This window comes from Lepisma saccharinum, chromosome 20 (assembly GCF_977018435.1).
Source record: "Lepisma saccharinum chromosome 20, izLepSacc3.1, whole genome shotgun sequence".
NCBI classification, from domain to species: Eukaryota; Metazoa; Arthropoda; class Insecta; order Zygentoma; family Lepismatidae; genus Lepisma; species Lepisma saccharinum.
In genome coordinates this window covers 33,289,260-33,310,563 of record NC_139248.1, presented here as the reverse complement: position 1 = coordinate 33,310,563, position 21,304 = coordinate 33,289,260, and the positions used below count along the sequence as shown (strand labels likewise).

Sequence of the window (21,304 nt, the reverse complement as noted above, 5' to 3'; positions counted from 1 at the left end):
GGTGTAGTGGGAACGTTGTTGCATTGTAATCAAGGAGTTTAAGTTTTTGTTTAAAGTCCACTTTATGCACAGATAGACTAATCAGGACTGGATCTACAGCTTTGATTGAGATCCGAACCACTATGAGTCTCCAGCGGAATCTTTAAAATATAGGCCTAGTCCGAGAAGCTTATGTGATCTTAAACTGAACTTAAAATTATCTTTCAAAAACTAGTTTTGAAAAGTTACTTTTCAACATTTACTGAGTTACTGTCACAGTTATGCACTTTAAAAAGTAACTCAGTTACAGTTACTTTCTCCTGAAAGCAAGCAAATTGCAATAAAATAAATATATGAAGACTTACATGTTTGTGGTATATAACATAAGCAGTCTTCATATATTTATATTAGCACAACAAATAAAAATATAATGGAACAAGGAGTCAGCTATGTTTGATTGATTTTTATTCGAGAATTTGTTCATATGCCATCTAATGACACTACTTTACACATTGTGGCATCCAACCCACTTTCACCTGTTCCTTCCTCTTCCATTCCAAACTCAACCAGATCCACCCCCTCCCCCTGGACAATTACTACTTTGTGGCTTCCAAATGCATGTGGCAATCCATCCAAAACACTGAAGTCCTCAAGTGCAATTACAATTGGCAAACGGCAATAAAGTGTGATTGTTCTAAACTTAGTTTGCTTCCTTGCTTTAGGCAATTCCACGAAAATACTTTCACCTGAACATCCAGAGACGACACACTGTTGCAAACAGGATTGTCAAATTTAGCTCTTCCCCAACGTCACAAATTTTCGTGTTAATAATTTAAGGTTAGTTCAGTAACTGTAAAAGTACCTGCTGATAATGTTATTTGCAAAAAAGTAACTCTGTCACAGTTACAGACACCTACAGATAATTGCTCCGAAAGTAACTCTTACTTGCATTATGAGTAACTAGTTAATTCCAAACTCTGTGACAAACTTTGATAATAAATATTGAATAAATATAATTGAAAAACGTATCTTTATTATATATTTTACTTGTGTATTGACGAGGATAAATTTTAATGGCGTATCCTATTTCTAGAAATTATGATTGCCTGCAAAAATAGCTTTCTTTTTGCCAGAACCTGGCCTGGTGTTCGAATTCAAGGGGAAGAACCAAGAAATTCTCAAATGTGTAGCATTAATTTTCTTTCCCGACCTACACATATTTTATTTGGATTACAACAAAGCAAAAGTATTTTCCCCTTCTCTGGCATATTTGTTAATGTTAACGAAAACTTTGAAGTAACAATTTCTTTCAATTTCAAGGTAATTTTATACTACGTAGTAAGCCAATCTAAAATGTTATTGCTTGCTATGCAAAGCAAAGGGAAACAAATATTTATGTAAGAACCATCTCAAGTTTAAAATTAATACTTGAAAGGTTGTTCTCTTATTATATGTATTAATAGTGTCGTACAGTTATGGACAGTTCTGGGTTGTAACGAATCCATTGAAAGTTAGTGGGATTGTTACAACCCAGAAGTGTTCGTGACTGTACTATATGTACTGTAGGTAGAAGTACACACGTATTCCCTCCTTTCGTGAAAGGCTCTTCACAATGTTCCATTTTAAATGATCACGCTTCCTGAGCAGATCCTTGATTTTCCTGGTAAGTCCATTCATTTGCTACCATTTTTATTTTTACGCAATATTTTTTCGATGAGACAGGTAGTGTTGCTCACGAGACGAAACGAGACTTTTGTGTGTCTCGTCTCGAAAATATTCCTTTGTCTCGTCTCGTCTCGTAAAAGTAATGCAGGATATATTATGAACAAAAGTTCAAACTGGGAGACATCACAAAATATAATTCTCGAAAATAGGTTAACACCTTTAATAATTTTGCTCACTGTGCAGTGTGAATAAAAATGATTCGTTAATCATAAGGACATTAGTATTTCAAATAAAGTTTATAGACCATCGTACACGTACTGAGCTTTCAGACAGAAGACACATAAGCCACACCGAAGTAACAAGCAACAAGCTATAGGATTGCCCTTCCGTCCATGAGCAAAGTGTTCCCTGTACATGTACTACCAACAGATCGAAGCAAGGATGCACGATATTAAGAAAACAACCCAGTTTGAGCGACATGCAGCGACAAACGACACGTGCGTGTCGTGCTGCTTTGGTTCGGAAGGTTTCGTTTACTGAGGGTTCATTTTCAACGAAAACATGTCACTTTTCGCATCTCGCTCCTCGCTTGTTGAATATGACAAGGGGAGTTTCACACCAAAGCAACAATCGACACAAGCCACTTCAATGTAAGCAAGCATTCACCGCTTGTACTCAAGCGGCATGTGTTGCGATTGCGTGTTTCTTGTCGCTTCGGTCTGAAATCTCCTTTACAGATCATCATGCAAGCGACAAGCGAGACGTGCAGCTTGTTGTGTCGCTTCGGTTCGAAAAGTTTCCTCTAAAGGAGATTTCACACCAAAGTTACAGGCGACAAGTTACACGTGTCGCTTGGAATCGAACCCTCAGTAATTAATGCAATATTTCGAGCCGAAGACACACGAAAATCTACATGTGTTGTTTGTCGCCTCTTTCCTTTGTCCATGGATGTTTTGCTTTAGACTAAAGGGGCTCGTTTCGCTTGTTGCTTGTCGCTTCGGTGTGAAATCTCCCCAAGAGATATTTCTAGTCAATCCATGTTGATAATGACTTCAAATTATAACTTATTAAGACCACATCAGTGGCGGCGATTAGGTTTCAAAACTAGGGAGGCAAGGACAGTTTACTTTCCCTTGGTAAATAAGGTTTAGCATAGTGCGGGAGCAAAAGTGGCGGGCAACTGCCCCCCTCGCTAGCCCCTATTCGCCACCACTGGACCACATTGTGCACAGAAAGGCTAATCGGGACTGGACTTACAGTTTAAGTGGGATACAAATCCTAACTTTTGTTAACTCATATCACTAAATAGAGCTGAAACAGTAAATTATTTTCAAATAAAGAAACAGTGCAGAATAACATTGCATAAAGTTTATTCATGCTTGTATAACAATATTTACATGTAACACTTTCCTTGGTTCATAAAATTAGGTATTCTAGTAGTTAGCAAAGTAATTAACCTTTGATTATGGACCAATTCTTGTAAATAGCCGTTGATATTTTGAAATTACTTAACAGATCATTGACAAAGATTTAGTCTTTCAATAGAATTTTAATATGATGCTATGATGGAACATTGTAACTGAAATACTAAAATTAAAAGCTTGAGTAATCTAAAATAACAAATAATGGAGTTGATGGAGGATTTAGGAAACAAACTGTTCATACTAATGTAGTCCTTGTGAAGTTTAAATTACATCTACATTTAAGTAATTATATGTACAGAAATTTGTATTTCAGGTGGTGGTATCTTTTACTGTCAATTTTATTTGCAAACTTATTTCAGTGTAAAATATGCAAATGATGTTCAGAAAATGACTTAGGAGCTCCATCAATATGAATGCTATACAACTACAACAATGAAACTTATGAAAGAATTTACAAAAGTCACAGTATTGCATAGACCTCAAGATTTCTTTGGCATTTTTACTTTCTAGTTTTTAATTTACATGGACAGATAATCATTTAACATCATTTACATAATCAGAATTTAATTTTCTCCGCCTGTTCCTTACAGTACTTTATAAAAATAGGAAATATACAAAGTAAACTACACGAGTATTAAAATAATACTTGCTAGAGTATCAACTAAATGAAACCAATGTCTCTTGTACAAAAATAAAATATAACCAAAATTTTATGTGATTTTAGTACCCCAGGAAATATTTGATAAAAAATAAATAAAATATTGCCTAACAAACACACTGATTTTGATGAATGTACAAGTGACGGAAACTTTTACATATAATAAAATAAATAAAATTAAAAATACACCTTCAATTGCATTAATCTGACTTACTAATTGAAGATGCACTTTAAACTAATTGAATAATACATCTTGAAGAGAACTATGGTTCCCACATATGTACATAATACTTCAGGTAGATAATATAGTAATTTCTAATGCTATTTGTTTTGAGACTTGTATAAACATTCATGTTCAGGCAATTTTCCTAATAGATACATTTCTATAGCTTCCAGTGACCTACTGCTATGGTTTACACTTCTAAAAGCGAAAGTAGCATCTCGACCTGCATACTCCAGCAGAACATCTTCACCTCCAGGGTGCTGAAGAAAGAAAAAACAATTAAAATTAGTATGAGAAATTTCTGTATAATCTATACACCAAAACTTATTCTATAGGGACATTCCACGAAAAGTTGTCCTAGTTCATGTTAATAACAAAATGAAGTGATATGAAAACTACTATTGTTCTTAATTGCATTAAGGTTTAGATATTTGTGAATGTATATACACATTTCATCAATAAAAGTTACTAACATCTGCGACCTGTATACTTGACAGTCAAAATTTGCTACATTTTTAAAGCGTCACACACGTGACATACTTTTGTTCTTTCATGCATTCATCCCATGTCATCGCACTCAATGTTTTGAAAAATTGTTAGCAGATACCACAAAGTATCTATTAAATCAGTTCAGTATGAATATTTTAATCCAATCTCATGTCTAGAACCTTAAATTTTGTGTGTAAACTGTTACACATGTGGCCGGACCCTGTGGCCGAGTGGTTAGCACATCGTCCAAGGGTCCCGGGTTCAAATACCGCTCGGGCTTGGTTGTTTGTGAATGTCCATTCATCAATTTCATCATTTCATTACTCATCCCCATCTTCGCAAATTAGCCAAGAGGCACAAAACTCGAAGTAAAATAAACTAAATCAATCAATCAATCAATCAATGTTACACATGTAACACTGGAATGCACACATAACAGTATTAAGGTGGAGTAAGGCAAAGTTCCGTGCATATTGCATTCTGCCATGATGGCACATTTAGGGAATGTACGGGTAGGACCCCATATATTCTCGATCTCGGCCAGTTTGGAGATTATGTGATCAGCACCAAGCTCTGGCCCCCTTTAGCCCACAGGTACGCACTTGTTTGAGGCTGGGTGAACCCCAGAGCCATTTCATAGGGACAAGGCCGTGAAAATTCTAACCTTATAGATCACCCACCCTGGGAATCTAACTCAGGTCTCCCACATGGAAATCAAACACCTTACCAACTAGACCGCTGAAGCTCCATAAAAGTATTACTTGCAATATGTAACTTTTGTGTAGGGTTGAGTTGACATCTATGCTGATGTATCGGTATCAACCGATTTAAGTGGTATCAGTATTGGAAATCATCATTTGGATTTTATTTACCGATATCTGGCTGAAAAAAATACCACGTAGTACATGCTGAGTCTAATTATCCAGGAAATTATCCAAATCAAAGTTTACATTCATTTTACACCAATATGACGTGAAAAAACTGCATTTTGTGATTACGTGCCAGGTACTTCAAGATTCTGATGTACTCGGAATTCTTGAATATTTTGAAGAAAACTCTGGAAATTGTGACCTCAGAGAATATTACCCCTCCCCTAAATATCCAAAACTAACAATAAATCTTCAATGAAGACAGTAGGGATATAGTAGATGAATGCTAAGATAATGTAATTTCCTGTAAATTCCAAAGAAATAGTTGTTAAAGCTATGAAATGGAGCAATTTTATTTCATAGGTTGGAACCCCTACTAGTGAGAATGGGGGAGGAGGGCAAGAAGGATACTGAGAAGGTCCAGGACCTCTTCAACACTTGTAGTGGGGCTAAGGAAATTGTGCCCTACCTGGGAAATTTAAATTACATGTGTCAGTGAAATATATTTCACTCTAGCTTCTTATTACATGAAAATATTGCAAAAATATAAGTTGGTCAATGTCAAACTCTTTTCTGTGCAGTACAGTCATGGAAAAAAGTACTTCCTCCATAGAGCCTTAATACCAGTAGTCTTATAAGGAAGTATTTCTTTCCACGACTATACATTGTAGGCTGCATTTTTGCAGGCTAACAAGGCTCTATCAACTGGACCCACAGCCAGTATGATCATTCGTGGGGCTTGTGCTATTCTTATGTGTTTGTGCTTGCATCTTCTTCCATTTCATCACCATTCATCCCCATCATCGCAATTAGCCAAAAGTGGCAGAAAAACAACATAAGAAAGGCCTTAATGACTGTAATAATGAAGGAAACAAACAAATGACAAAATTTCGTTGACTTGATGTTTTAGGTTAGGTTAGGTTAGGTTAGGTGTAGAAGGTTAGTTGTTATACGAAAGATGACATGGTCATTCCAGAAATTATACGCGTATGGAATACAACAGCCAAATAGATGATTGCTAGACTGAGAGGGAATGATTTTATTGGGAATTTGAATTAGATTTAGAAGTTGGAGGAATAATTGAAAAGAATAGTGTGCAAGAAATAATTCATAAGAATATTGATCACCCGAGGTGGGAGATCATCCAACCAGTTACGGCATGATGTATGGTCAGCACGACAAACCCCCTGTCGTTGTTGTAGGTTTTCATGACCGGTACAGTTTATACACTGAAGTTTATTAGCTGCTTTAGCAATAGTTTATTTTCTGACAGAGTGAATTAAATTTAGAGTATTTCGATCAGTGTCGGCGTTTAGGGCGGCGTGGTGGAGTTGGCCCCCACTTTTTGTCACTTTTGCCCCCGCACTATGCTAAACCATATCTAACTAGGTAAACTATCCTTCACCCCCTCTAGTTTTGGAAACCAATCGCCGCCATTGACCTTGCAATTGTATCAAGTATGAACAATCCTGATACAGTGGAACCCCGAGTTTACATTCCCAAATTATACATTCAATCTTCAAGGCCTACAAAGGAGGAACATGTTATCAACTTTTCCAGGATTTTACATTTCCCGCATTTTAAATTTCTCACTGAAAAGTTCAAGGTCGAGGTTCCACTATATTCATTTATTTATTCTCTTTTCTCTTTCTTACCTCAATTAAGAAGTTTGTTATGTTGTACACTCTATCAAAGAGAACAATCCAGCAGTCATGGATATTGTCATGCCATGAAACTTCCTCTAATGAAATCTGTGGCAATATGTCCCTCAAACTATGAGAGGTGGTCAATTTTGGAGCAACCCACTGAAGAGCTTTTCCGGCCAGGGACAATACCTGCAATAGGAATTTATAGAATTAGTGACTACAATGTTGTAAAAGGTAACAGAAGACTTACAACTAAAGGAATGTACAAAATATATAAAAGAAATTGCACTACCATAGGCTTTAATGAGCCTATGTGTGTCAGTCAAATATAAACCCGACTTCATTTCATATAGTTGCAGAAGCAAATGTAACCACTTCGACCAATTGGAACTCGAAGCAGGCGTGTCTGAGTCTCGTTCTATACCTTGCAGTTCATCTATGAAACATTCAGTCAGCGAGCACAATGAATGAGCAAACAGTACCAGTCTCAGTTGCAGATTGTAATATTTTTACATTTCTTGTCAAAGAAGGCGTAAAGCTGAGTGAAATTGTGTGAAGATTAAAGCAACAGTTCAGTAGTGAAACATTATCAAAGTGTTTGTATGGCATAAGAAGTTTGTGAGTGGACGTGAGCACTTGCAGAATACGACTTATGCATGGCTGAGGCGACTCCAAACGAGCCTAATGCTTTTAACTAAAAAAATTGCGAAATTCACTGGAGTGTGTTGGAACATCCTCCCTATATCCCTGATCTATCACCCTGCGATTGCTATCTATTTGAACCCCTTAAGGAGGCGATGGGGAATCAATGTTTTGAGAGCAAAGAGGTAGTAGAATGCTTCAGCTTCGGCACCAACCACTGTTTCTCTATGAAATGGGAATTAAAAAATTACCAACCTGGAGGCAAATGTGCTTCTATTGTAGTGGAATGTACAGTAGGATCCATGAGTATTACCGTGCAAATTGTCCATGACTATTTTCACTAATTTTTCTCTTACATCATACGTGTTTTAAAGGGATGGCTTTTTATGTATGCTGGTGCAGAAGTTGTCAGTAGCTTGTTTTGAGTTTTCTTTTAATTCTTGAAGCTCTTATTAGGTCAAATAAAGCGGACGAACATGCCGATGGACAATTTGCTTGGTAATACTCATGGATCCCACTGTACACAGAAAAATGGCCCCATTTTGCAATATTTTCATGTAACGAAAAGTTAGAGTGAAATTCCGGTTTATATTTGACTGACACATGTAATTTAAATACCAGAGACAAGTTCCTTAGCCCCACTACTGTAATGGGTGCCAAAACTTAGGGAGCCAAGTGTTGAAGAGGGCCTGGACTTCTCAGTATCCTTCTCGCCCAACTCCTCCATTCTTACTAGCAAGGGGCCAAACCTATGAAATTTCATAGCTTTAACAACTACACAACTAGATGCCATCAAAGCAGGTTTCCCAGATTTACTAGACAGAATGGAAATTCAGCTACCACTAAATAATCCTCCTAGGCATTACCGGTCATATTGATGCTTATTGATGCTGCACACAGCTGCTGTTCAGGGACTACCTACGTATGACCACACAGCTGCTGTTCAGGGACTACCTACATATGACCACACAGCTGCTGTTCAGGGACTACCTACATATGACCACACAGCTGCTGTTCAGGAACTACCTACATATGACCACACAGCTGCTGTTCAGGGACTACCTACATATGACCACACAGCTGCTGTTCAGGGACTACCTACATATGACCACACTGCTGCTGTTCAGGGACTACCTACGTATGACCACACAGCTGCTGTTCACAGACTACCTACATATGACCACACAGCTGCTGTTCAGGGACTACCTACATATGACCACACAGCTGCTGTTCAGGGACTACCTACATATGACCACACAGCTGCTGTTTAGGAACTACCTACATATGACCACACTGCTGCTGTTCAGATACTACCTACGTATGACCACACAGCTGCTGTTCAGAGACTACCTACGTATGACCACACAGCTGCTGTTCAGAGACTACCTACAAATGACCACACAGCTGCTGTTCAGGGACTACCTACATATGACCACACAGCTGCTGTTCAGGGACTACCTACATATGACCACACAGCTGCTGTTTAGGAACTACCTACATATGACCACACTGCTGCTGTTCAGATACTACCTACGTATGACCACACAGCTGCTGTTCAGAGACTACCTACGTATGACCACACAGCTGCTGTTCAGAGACTGCCTACAAATGACCACACAGCTGCTGTTCAGAGACTACCTACAAATGACCACACAGCTGCTGTTCAGAGACTACCTACAAATGACCACACAACTGCTGTTCAGGAACTACCTACATATGACCACACAGCTGCTGTTCAGGGACTACCTACATATGACCACACAGCTGCTGTTTAGGAACTACCTACATATGACCACACTGCTGCTGTTCAGATGCTACCTACGTATGACCACACAGCTGCTGTTCACAGACTACCTACAAATGACCACACAGCTGCTGTTCAGGGACTACCTACATATGACCACACAGCTGCTGTTTAGGAACTACCTACATATGACCACACTGCTGCTGTTCAGATACTACCTACGTATGACCACACAGCTGCTGTTCAGAGACTACCTACGTATGACCACACAGCTGCTGTTCAGAGACTACCTACAAATGACCACACAGCTGCTGTTCAGAGACTACCTACAAATGACCACACAGCTGCTGTTCAGAGACTACCTACAAATGACCACACAACTGCTGTTAAGGAACTACCTACATATGACCACACAGCTGCTGTTCAGGGACTACCTACATATGACCACACAGCTGCTGTTTAGGAACTACCTACATATGACCACACTGCTGCTGTTCAGATGCTACCTACGTATGACCACACAGCTGCTGTTCACAGACTACCTACATATGACCACACTGCTGCTGTTCAGATGCTACCTACGTATGACCACACAGCTGCTGTTCACAGACTACCTACAAATGACCACACAGCTGCTGTTCAGAGACTACCTACATATGACCACACTGCTGCTGTTCAGATGCTACCTACGTATGACCACACAGCTGCTGTTCACAGACTACCTACAAATGACCACACAGCTGCTGTTCAGGGACTATCTACATATGACCACACAGTAGACTACCTAACAGAGACAGAATGAGCTTCGTGTACACATAGAAAGCAAGTAAAGTTGTGAAAAGTCCAAACAACTCATAATATTATTGTCTCTTTTCATATTCTATATTTTGATCATTTTCTGTATTGTCGTATTGACTTTTTTATATATGGCAAGCCTTAGCATTAAGAGGCCATAGTGCGAGTGCAAAACGTGGGGGCATCCCTCCCCCACATCCCGCCTAATCGCCACTACTGATAAATTGTAATCCAAAACAGCTATCATTTGCCATAACTTCATTATCATTATTCATACTGGAATTCCTGCTTATGCACTGTGACCTCTGTTATATTTTACCCATGACCTGATCGCAATTGCTAAATTTCTTTATTATCAAAAACAAAGATCATAAATTAAAAAGAAGAAAACGTGGAGCATACCTGTTGTGGAATTGATGATGATGTCATTCTTGCATCCATCTTTCCTGGTATTTCATTAGAGAACCTGAAAATAATTTTTAGTTTTATTATTATAATTTGAAATGCTTCGTTTAATTGTAACATTTTAAAACATCTCTTTGTGTGTAGCAATATACAATAATTTCATTTTTAGATAATTTGAAAATTAGTGAATCATAAACTGTATTCTAGATATTTTAGAATAAGTAGACCTACTAGGTAATATAGAAAATATAAAGCTGACCCTTGTGGCAGAGTAGTTAGCTCAGGATTCTATCAAAGCAGAAGTCGCGGGTTCGAATCCCGGTCTAGGCATGGACGTTCTTTGGTTGTCTCTTTCCAGCGATTTCATCATATCCAGTGGCGGCGATTGGATGCCAAAACTGGATGAAGGTGGCAAAGAACAGTTTACTTTCTCTTGATAGACAAGGCTTAGCATAAAGAAGACATACTGCGGAGGCAAAGGTGGCAAAAAGTGGAGGGCAACTGCCCCCTAATAGCCGCCACTGATCATATCATTACTCATACTCATCGTCGCGATTAGCCAAATGTGGAAGAAAAGCGATGCTAAATAACCAAAATTAAAAAAAGAAGGAAGTATAAACCTGGAAATCTAGATAAGTACTCACCCCCCCATTTTTTTAATATCTGAATAGACTACTGAAGCTATAAAATCTATGAAAAAAGTAGTTCAAATTTTCACCACCAGGTGGACATGTGGCGCTGAAATAACAACTAGAAGTCGGACGTAAAACTTTATTTTTAGGTTATGTCAGTACCGCAGTGTTCAATATGTGCGCCGTCAATGTGTATTACTCTTTGGAGGCGTAAGACAGCATGATCAATGGTCGCACGAAGTGTTTCTAATGATGTTATTCACTGTGCACCAAATTTCAGCGCCACTTTTCGACCGGTGGTCAAAATTTGAACCATTGCTTTCGTCGTAGCATCAAGTTTCATCGTAATCCGATGCTTCGAATGGGCTGCAGAGAAATCTGAGTGGGGGAAATTTATGACCACCTGGTACTTGTGCATTCTACCTTCTATAGCTTACACTGTGGGTGCTTGTAGGCAGATATCGTAATAGGCCAAGGTCATGAATAATTAAAATTGAATGTGTACCACATAAACCTGTTCTATCTATGAAGGCTTTGGGTCGGCCCAAGCGCGAAATCACTGAAGACTGGTGGGGGGAATGAGATATTATTCTACACCCCCACATACATATTTATAATGTTATTAAATATAAAAGTAAATTACTAAATATTAAATAATGTTAATTTTATATCAATTATATGAGATATTTATAAACTAGCAAACTAACTGGTCAATAAATTACAAAATAGTTGAATAATATACAGATCTAAGTTTTTGTTTAGTTTCTTGCTTTCTATTAATATAAATCAATTAAATTTCATAGTTATATTTGTCTTGCATCCTTGTCTTACTTCTATGTGACGTTATTGGCGTAGATATTTTAATGATCTCTTGAAATAGAGAGAGTGAGAGAGACAGCATTTCATACTCATAAGCACTACTTTGTGTGTATTTTCGATATTATCTTTACAAAAGTATATTTGAAGTCAAAACTACTTGCTTATCTTATGTTGGTATAACAAAAACTCCCCCAATTTGGGGGCCAAGATTGTTGGTGGGGGAAATTCCCCCTTTCCCCCAGGATTTCGCATCCTGTGTCGGCCAGTGATCTGCTCTTGCTCAGTAGATTTAAACGAAACACTACTGAGTCGGTGCACAACACTGTACTTGCGAAATGGTTCGTGATTCCGATTGGCTAACTTAGGATAATATTAAATCTCGAAAAAGAAAGGTTATGTAGTGCTTCTATCGCACGTAGCTTCATTTCTTTTCCCATGCAATATAAGTGCAGCGACATTGACACTTGCGTTACGTAATAAAGTTCAAGGAAGAAGTTGTCTTGCATTGAGACTTCGTAACCTTTACTGATAAGCGATAAAAACCTCACGAATCTTGCTTGTTTACTAGCAGAACAATACTCAACATGCTGGTGTAGACGTTATTAAATATTCATTTGCTGGAACACTAGAACTACGGAAGAGGACAATTTGACCTTTTCGATATGCTTTAACTTGTTATCTCCTCCAAAGAATGTACACCGGTATATCATCTTTACAGGAATTCTCTGAAATGTAGTTTAGATAAAGACATGAAGTTTAGATAGCAATTCCAAGCAATTGGAAGAGGGGGATTTTCCCTTCTATCTAGAGATGTTACAAACGGTCATTTTGACCGCCGTCATTTCTTTAAAATTTGAATAACATTTCCTAAATAGTGTCCTTCAGAACGCAAATGAAGCGCTCATTTATTTTCTTCAATAAGCATCATGTCAAGTTATAGTAGCTAACGTCTATCATATACTCTGATTAAATATAAGTGTCATTCATCTCAATCGATTGAGTTGTTGTTTTAAGTCAACTTTTGCACAGAAAGGCTGATCGGGACTGGACCTACAGTTTAAAGTGGGAACCGAACCACTATGTGCCTCCACCGGGTATCAAACCCGGGACCCCTTGATTTTAAGGCGACGACGCTACCACTGCTGCATCGGGGAGACCCTCATTCATCTCAAGATGAAAGAAATACAATGTATGCAGTGGTTATGTCCCCACAAAGCCCCAACTCGCCCTTGGGCACGCCACTGAATGCGTGTATGTACGTACGTATGTATGTATGTATGAGGGGGACGCGGGGGCCAATACAGAGAAATAAATAATGTAAAATGTAACAAGCTAGTTCTGGCTCAATGCGTGAGCTTTTCTTGAACAAAGGAATTTTGTTGTTGAAGAGTACGCGCTCTTGAGACAACAGCAAAAACATTTTTGCTGTGGATTCCTTGTGGGATCCTTCCTACTACCTGCGAATGTTGTAAAAGATAGTGCCAACTAGGAGAATAATAACATTTACTCCAAGGTGCCGAATTCGGTACATTGGTGCCAAATTATACTCTTGGCCGACTTCCGTGGTAGAGTGGTTAGCACAGCACACTACGACGCCACAGGTCCCGCTGTCGAATTTCATCAATTTCATCATATCAACACTCATCCTCATATTCGCGATTAGCCAAACGTGGCAAAAAGTGAAGTGAAAAGAAAAGAATCAATCAAAATCAATTATGTTGAGGTTCAAAGATGTTAAGCAGTTGTGCCCAGTACTTGCGTACGCAGGATTTTTTTCGGAAGGCGGTTGGAATTGTAAAGGTGGATATTAGCTACATAGATGCGTTCTTGGAGATGGGCGTTGCACACACTAAAATATTTCGTAATTGCCATTTGGAGGCACGGTTTTAAAAGTTTTTCAAAGACAAAAATGGTTATCACGGTCATTTTAAGAAGGGTTTACATTTACCACCTTCCTTAACTAGAATTATTTACAACTTTCATTTGAAAACTAAGATTATCTCAAAATTTCTGGAGGGGTTGTAGCAACATCAACTTCCCCACCGTACGCCAGTGCTAGTAAATACTGTACCAACATCAGTAACATTCCATGCTGTGCAAACACTGGAACTCTGACTTTATCAATTTGTGTAATTTGTATTTCGCTTTCTGCCACTTTTGGCTAATCACGAAGATGAGGATGAGTGATGCTATGATGGATGAAATTGATGGCGGGACACTCACTTGCCCAGACCGGGTTCGAATCCGCCATCAGTGGGGTTGTAACGCGCCGTTCTAACCACTCCGCCACAGAGGTAGGTACTAATTTTCTCGAGCAGACAAACGCGTAATTCATGCTGTACAAGAAAAGTATTTTTAAAGTCTATATGTCTTTCAGTTTCTCAGATCTATTGACACGGATGAAAACTATTACAGCATTAGGGTATTTTTAAAACTTTGTTGATTAGTGAACAATTTCCTTCGCAGTAAAATATAGATATACAAGGTAAATATTCAAATTACGTGGTAAGCACATTGTACTAGACGACCTAAATGCATAGGCGTGCGCAGACCCTCTGATTAGGGGGGCAAAAGCCATGATGAAAGTTCAGTCGGGAAAGATAAACCTAATTTTATCTCAGTGTTTATATTTTATTGCATCGATGGGTGTGTGAATATATACACCCCCCAAGCACACACACACACACACACACACACACACACACACACACATACATATACATACATATATATACACATACATGCATATAGGGCCTCCCCGATGGTGCAGAGGTACCGTCATTGTTTTGTAATCAAGGGGTCCCGGGTTCGAACCCGGTGGAGGCACATAGTGTTTCGTATCCCACTTTAAACTGTAGGTCCAGTCCCGATTAGCCTTACTGTGCATAAAGTGAACTTAAAACACCAAATCAATCAATCAACATACATGCATATAATCAATTCATCAGGATTAGGGGACATTTGCCATCCTTGCACCCCCCACCCCCGTGCGCACGCCTATGCCTAAATGTGAAGCGAAGGAAACGTGCAACAACAAGCTATTTTTAAAGTTTCCTTACAGTGTGTCTATTACCCCCTTTCTTATCGTTTGTACGAAGTTAACGGATACAGGCAAATCCTGGTCAAAATGGGGGAACTCCCAGACTAGGTTCTGCCAACATTGACACAGCATGTTAATCTCTATGTTTGTTCATTATTACTTCTAGCTTCCTGCTTGTTATATTTGGTAGCCCTGTCTCAAGATAACTTAACATGTAGATAAGGTGAATATTACGAACTTACTCAAGCGGGTGTATGCGGCCAATGTACTTTAGTAAAAAATAAAAAAAGGTAGATATCAACGTTGAGCAGCCGTCGTATTAGGTTCGAGTGTCGGCCTGGGCATGGCGTTCCTTCAGCAATTTAATTTAATCATTCTGGAATTTTGGAGTAGAAACGTCCCCTTCCTTTAAATCCTTTTAGTCTGTCAAGTATAATGTCATCGGTAAAAAGAGATTATAGCCATGGCCGTATATAAGGGTCCGACACCCTCTCACTGGTTTAGTAAAGGTTCTTAACTATAGTCAAATAAACCGCCGCAACCTAATTGCGCACACTTAAGATCAAGAATTGCGCACAAATCTCACTGACCTGTTTTGCCTACAGATTTTGATCCAACGTTACCACTGAAAAAAAAACAACTGTTTTTTTTCTTTAGACAAGGTTAGGTTAGGTTTCTTTGTTCCACTACTGCCTCTACTGAAGTTGAATTGTACATCCATTTTGAAAAACTTATGAGACTAGAAATTTTGTATTACAACAAAGTTAACTGTTGTTATGGAACTAATGTTTAAATTCATAGAATATTTACACGTGTTCTATGCATGAACTTTCGTAAATATTTAATCTTGTGCGAGTGACGAAACCAGAAGCTTTTCCATAAATTCATACCTTTTACTCCCTTTTAGACCGATATAACAAACACACAAATATGAGTATTGTTGACAATAAAGCTATGCATATAGACTATACTTTCAATTTCAGAATAAGTCGATGTAACGTCAATTATTGTCCTTGTGATGTTTGAAAGCAAGGAAACTAACTGACGTCATGCACAAGTGCAATTCCGTGAAATGAGAAATAAAAATGACAAAGTTTCGGATGTATTTAAGCCAGTCATGATTGACTTAATGACTAATGACTAGGGACATTGAATTTTCGCGATGCGCGAAATCGCGAAATGTGAAAAAAAGATGCAATTTTGAACATTCTGCACGTAACTACACCCCCAATGATGAAATATGCATAAGTTTTATTCGCGAAGTAATGCGAAATGTGTGCTTTTCCACTAAATGAACGCTTTTTTGCGAAATAACCATGAAATATCATCAAATTAAGTAGAAAACACGTAAAAACCGGCAATCGAGGTTGTGCGCGCAAACTGTCGATTTGTAACGAATCGTTTGCCTAAAGTTTCCTACCACTTGCAGCTGAAGAACGTTTTATCTTCGATCACATCAGGAAGATGCTGCAAATTTGGATTTCCCATGCACATAATCTCAGTTCGAAAACTTCGCTCCCTGTCAAGCTGCATTCCTTTCTTCCCCCGAATGTCTACTCAACTTTCAGTTTCATTGAACTTGCTAGCTGTAGCAGCGATAAGATTAGTCTGTTCCCGCACATCTAGGGAAACAATGGTGTCATTTGTGTTGTCATGAATGAATTTTGTTTATCATCATGTGATTTTGAACATGTGTTTGTGCAGTAGTGATTATTTTATTTGTTGGACAGCAAGGGTATCCTTTAAATACATACTATGAATAAATCACTTGAGACATGCAATTTAGAAATGAAGTGATTTTGTGTTGATGTTTTCTTTTTGGTTGGACAGCTAAGTACTTGTGTATGTGTATAGTATATAAAAATGAAGTAGTTTATCAATTTATAGCTCTTTTGTATGTTGTTTCCTCTCATGATGAAAAGGTATGTGCCAATTTTTTTTCCACCGCTGGTATATACCGCAGATCTAACATTTTATTTACCGCTCTCCTCAGTTTTTATTTACCATAAATTTGTCTCCCTACTAATGACAAACTATACATATAATGTTTACATGAAACTATCTGATGTATATTTACATAATTTGTATTACTTCTGTGATGTTAGCAGAAAAGTTATGTCTGTAACGTAATAGTGTTGTTCGAAATATTTTAATTTTACTGTACTTAGGGAATAAGAACAACTGATTATTTTTACTGCCAAGTTTATAAAACCTTAATCTTTTAACATTGTTTACACATTACAAGTTTTCTTGTCTGCCAATTCATTTTACAAAAATAACAGTTATTAAGTGAAAGTCTGTCTTCATACGTTTTCTTGGCATCCCCAATGGCGCTAGTAACTTCGTCGCCTTGTGGTAAAGTGTCCAATATTCGAAACTCGGTAAAGACACATAGTGGTTCGGATACACATTTAAACTGTAGGTGCATAAATTGGACTTATATGAAAAACTCGGCTTTGTAAGTTTTCTCAGTCCTTAACAGTGTAATTTGCCGGCTATCTGACCGAGCCGTGTGTGGCTGTTATTTCTGTGACTTAGTTCCCGGTTCGAGCTCCGGTCTGGCGAGTGCCCGACTTGCCCCTCCATAAGGCTGGCTCTGTTTGGGTGTGTGACTGGGTTGGTGGTATATAATCTTCTCTAACAGAGGTGCATGGATCTACGTATGGATCCCTGGCATTATCATGTTAATTTTCAATTCTCACCCTGTCACAGGTCATACTACGGGCAAAGTAGAGAGCCCCGCGACAAGTTTGCTGCAGGTTTTATGTACTATTAATCCACGCGAGAACGGCGCTCAGGATCTCCCGTGCGAGTCTTGCCTCAACCGCCGAGCTGCATAGGCGTGTGCTGACCCTCTGATTCTCCAGGGCAAAAGCTTTGATGAAAGTTCAGTCTGGCAAAGAAAAACCTCATTCCATCTCCCAGTTTTATTGTACTGGGTACGAAACAGGAGCGTATATAGAGTGTGTCCGGACGCGTATTTACAAACCCTATAGTGCTGCAGATCCTACAGCCATATTTGGCTCCTGATTGGGTTGGCTTTCTTCCGGAAGTTAATGCAGTGTTCCTTCAATGTAACGCTAGATGGCAGGGTTCAAGTTGACATTGCAGATTTCAGATATCCATCCACAAGATAAGAAACTCCTTTAAAATTAGGTTAATTTTTGAGCACATTTTTAAAATTATTAAACGAAAATGATATTATTTAGCACATGTCAAGTTGTGTAATTTCTCCTATAATGTAGTAATCACTTCACGTACATTACATGCGTTCTCAGAAATATCACACATTATTGTTATCGGCAAGAAATTATTAATTGTAATTTTAACATTTTCCATACTTTCCATACATTTATATATTTCTTAACATAATTTCGACAATTTTAAGTCTAATTTTCCTGTAAACAACCAAGCAAGAAACGACGGACAGAAAACATTAACACTTCCGGTGCTCACAGCCAATAAGAACGCATCATATACCTCTGGTTCTGCAGCACTCCAGGGTTTGTAAATAAGCTGTCCGAATCCACCGAAAATAACTGTATTAAGAATTCCAACTTCCCTGATAACAATGTTCCTCCTTTATTCCCCTCTCTGTGGTTCAGAGATTAATTTACACGACATAAACATGGTTTCGTACATCAGATTCAAAACAACTACACAAAATTTATTCATTTCCAACAGTGGTGGTGATTAGAGGGCGTGGGGTTTGAGTTTGAGTTGATGTTTTTTAAGTCCACTTTATGCACAGTAAGGCTAATCGGGACTGGACCTACAGTTTAAAGTGGGATCCGAACCACTTGTGCCTCCACCGGGTATCGAACCCGGGACCCCTTGATTACAAGGCAATGACGCTACCACTGCGCCATGGGGGAGGCCCTAGAGGGCGTGGGGGACAGTACTATTGCATCTTAATGCCCTGTCTACCAAGAAAAAATAAACTGTACTTGCCCCCCAGTTTGGGCATCCAATTGCCGCTGCTGATTTCCAATGTACAGGCAATTTATTCTAATGAATAAAGTGTGTGGGAGTGTTGTTAATAAGAAATTTGTTAGAGATCGACGTTGGATAGTCCAATTACATAGGAAATAATACACCCCCTCCCCCTCCGTAGTTGCTTGGAATTTGAAAATGCTTGAAAATAGTTACTTTTTTTTAAGAGCACAATACTGTTTCATAACGGTGATAAGATTGCACTACAGTAAATTTATAACTCAGAGTACTAGGGAAGCAACTGCTCCCTTTTGTCCCCCTGTGCGCACGCCTATGCCGAGCTGTTCATATCACAGACAATGAGAAAATCGGGAGTATTGCAGCGGAACTATATTCTGCGCGCACGTTTGAGTGTAGCGAAATGTTGCTCCAAGCTTAACCTGTCGTGGGGCATAGTGAGTTCAGGAAAGACACATAAGTTACAAACTGCAATTTTCTGTTGCTTTTATTACACTGAACCAATTCAAGAAAAAGTGAGTATAATTTCACATTGGGCATGTGTAAAGATTCTAAAAAGTAATGTATGCTATTAAAAATAATAAAGAATTGTCTGTTGCAAAATTACATTTTTTGCCTCAAGTGATTTTCCCCTAACAGTTGAATCTGAGTTATACGTATGTCAAGGTGAATTACTTACAAATCAGATTTAGATACCATGTCATATCATTATTAAAATACTACAATTCTATCTATTTTTAGAAACAATATATACGTAATGCAGGTCATTTCTGTCATAAAGTGATAAATTAACGAATCTAAAAAGTTTGATTCTTAAATACATTACATTTGCCACTTTATTAGTGAACACTATAAAACTAAAACATTATAGTTTTATTACCCAATTTTTTTAAAAAAAAATCGTCTAAAATAGCATTTCTTTTACTAATGACTGTCCAAAGGTATAAGCGATGCCAAAATCTGCAACTATTTCAGTTTTAGTTTTATGTGGATTACCATCCTCTTCGCGTATAAATTTTACTTTCTGGTCAAGCGTGTAACTTTTCCTCGTGTTGTTCTCCATGCCCAATGAGTAGCAACTTAAAACTATTACTTCCGTGACATTGTTGTAGCTTGGTTACGTACAAATCAACTATATTTTATGAAAATTAGTACGTATAACTCCGAATTACGTATAAATGCATTACATACAATTAAGGTTTAATTAACACGTTTTTTTCATTATACCGGGTGTCCCAAAACTCGGTTGATCGAGAAATAAATATTTGTATTTTTTGTAATATACCTAATGTTGTTTAAAAAATGTCATATTTGTTATGTTGGTAACAATACTTACATTGTTTTCTTTTTTCCAGGTGATTGAGTATTATATTGTTGGGTAATTACGTATTGTTGACCAATGTTGATCTGTCAATTAACCATGAACCGTAAACTAACAACTAACAACAATTCTACTATGTATGAAATAAAAAAAATATTGTTGATTTAATAACACAAGTATTGTTTTCAAATACAAATATTTATTTCGGTCAAGCGACTTTTGGGACACCCGGTATTTTGCCTGGACCTACAATAATTTAAGTATAAAACAGAATTACGCAGAACTGAGTTATATATAAAGTTGAAATTGTACTTACTTTTCGCGCGCCGAAGCGCTTCCGTTACCGACCGCAATCATTTCTCGTGTCTTCTGCTTCGAACTTGCACACACGACTCACTGATAGATGCAGGTCACTACGAATGTTTCGTTCAAGCTGCAAGCGAAGAGACATACTATCTTTTCTGACGCAATCATTCCTCTACATCGCTGTTGCATCAGCTGTTCCTACTGGATTAGTCTGTGGGCTGAAAAGCGTGCCTTCCCCTAGGTTGTCGATACTGCTTTTTTTCCTCTTTGTCAAACTGGGTTACGTGTGCTTTTTTTCCTTGTGTTTTTCCCCGCTTTCATTAATGAAAGGAACAGGATCCCGGATTTTCCTTGTGAAGAGCGAGTGTGTTGTCTGGACTTGTTTGAGAATAGAAACACTGCACTTTGTGGGTTTCACCAAGTAAGGGTTTCACCTAACTGAATCTGGTGACAAACATTCTGGTTGACAGGTCTTGGCTTCCTTCTTTTTGTATGCCTACGGCTTGGGTGTTACTCTTTTCTTCATGTTGCTCTCTCTCTCTCTCTCGGTTATTTACGTCGCTTTTCTACCTCCTGAGCTAATCGTGACGTTGAGATTGAGAGATGAACTGACGGAATGGTCCATGGGACAAACACAACGATGCATCAGTGCGTTATTGAGGGTTCGAACCTGGTATCTTTGGCTTCGTGGCAAGT

The 21,304-nt window shown here is 38.3% G+C and overlaps 1 protein-coding gene across 1 annotated transcript; it reads right to left on the bottom strand.

The window, feature by feature from the left end:
- Positions 1–3,224: 3,224 nt before the first annotated feature.
- On the bottom strand, positions 3,225–20,799 carry LOC146003574 (uncharacterized). Its single transcript, XM_083141871.1, has 4 exons — positions 20,619–20,799; positions 10,537–10,600; positions 6,963–7,142; positions 3,225–4,209 (listed from the first exon to the last, which is right to left on the bottom strand). The coding sequence occupies exons 1-4, from the start codon at positions 20,657–20,659 to the stop codon at positions 4,048–4,050; spliced, it is 447 nt and encodes a 148-aa protein (XP_082997997.1). The 5' UTR covers positions 20,660–20,799; the 3' UTR covers positions 3,225–4,047.
- Between the last annotated feature and the right edge of the window lie 505 nt (positions 20,800–21,304).

Bases quoted from the DNA above. Each gene is read 5' to 3' on its own strand.
- LOC146003574 (XM_083141871.1), bottom strand. From the start codon at position 20,659: ATGATTGCGGTCGGTAACGGAAGCGCTTCGGCGCGCGAAAA. The intron at 7,143-10,536 runs GTATGCTCCACG...TTCCTATTGCAG, and splicing joins CATCATCAATTCCACAACAG to GTATTGTCCCTGGCCGGAAA. The intron at 4,210-6,962 runs GTAAGAAAGAGA...TTCTTTCTTCAG, and splicing joins TAACAAACTTCTTAATTGAG to CACCCTGGAGGTGAAGATGT.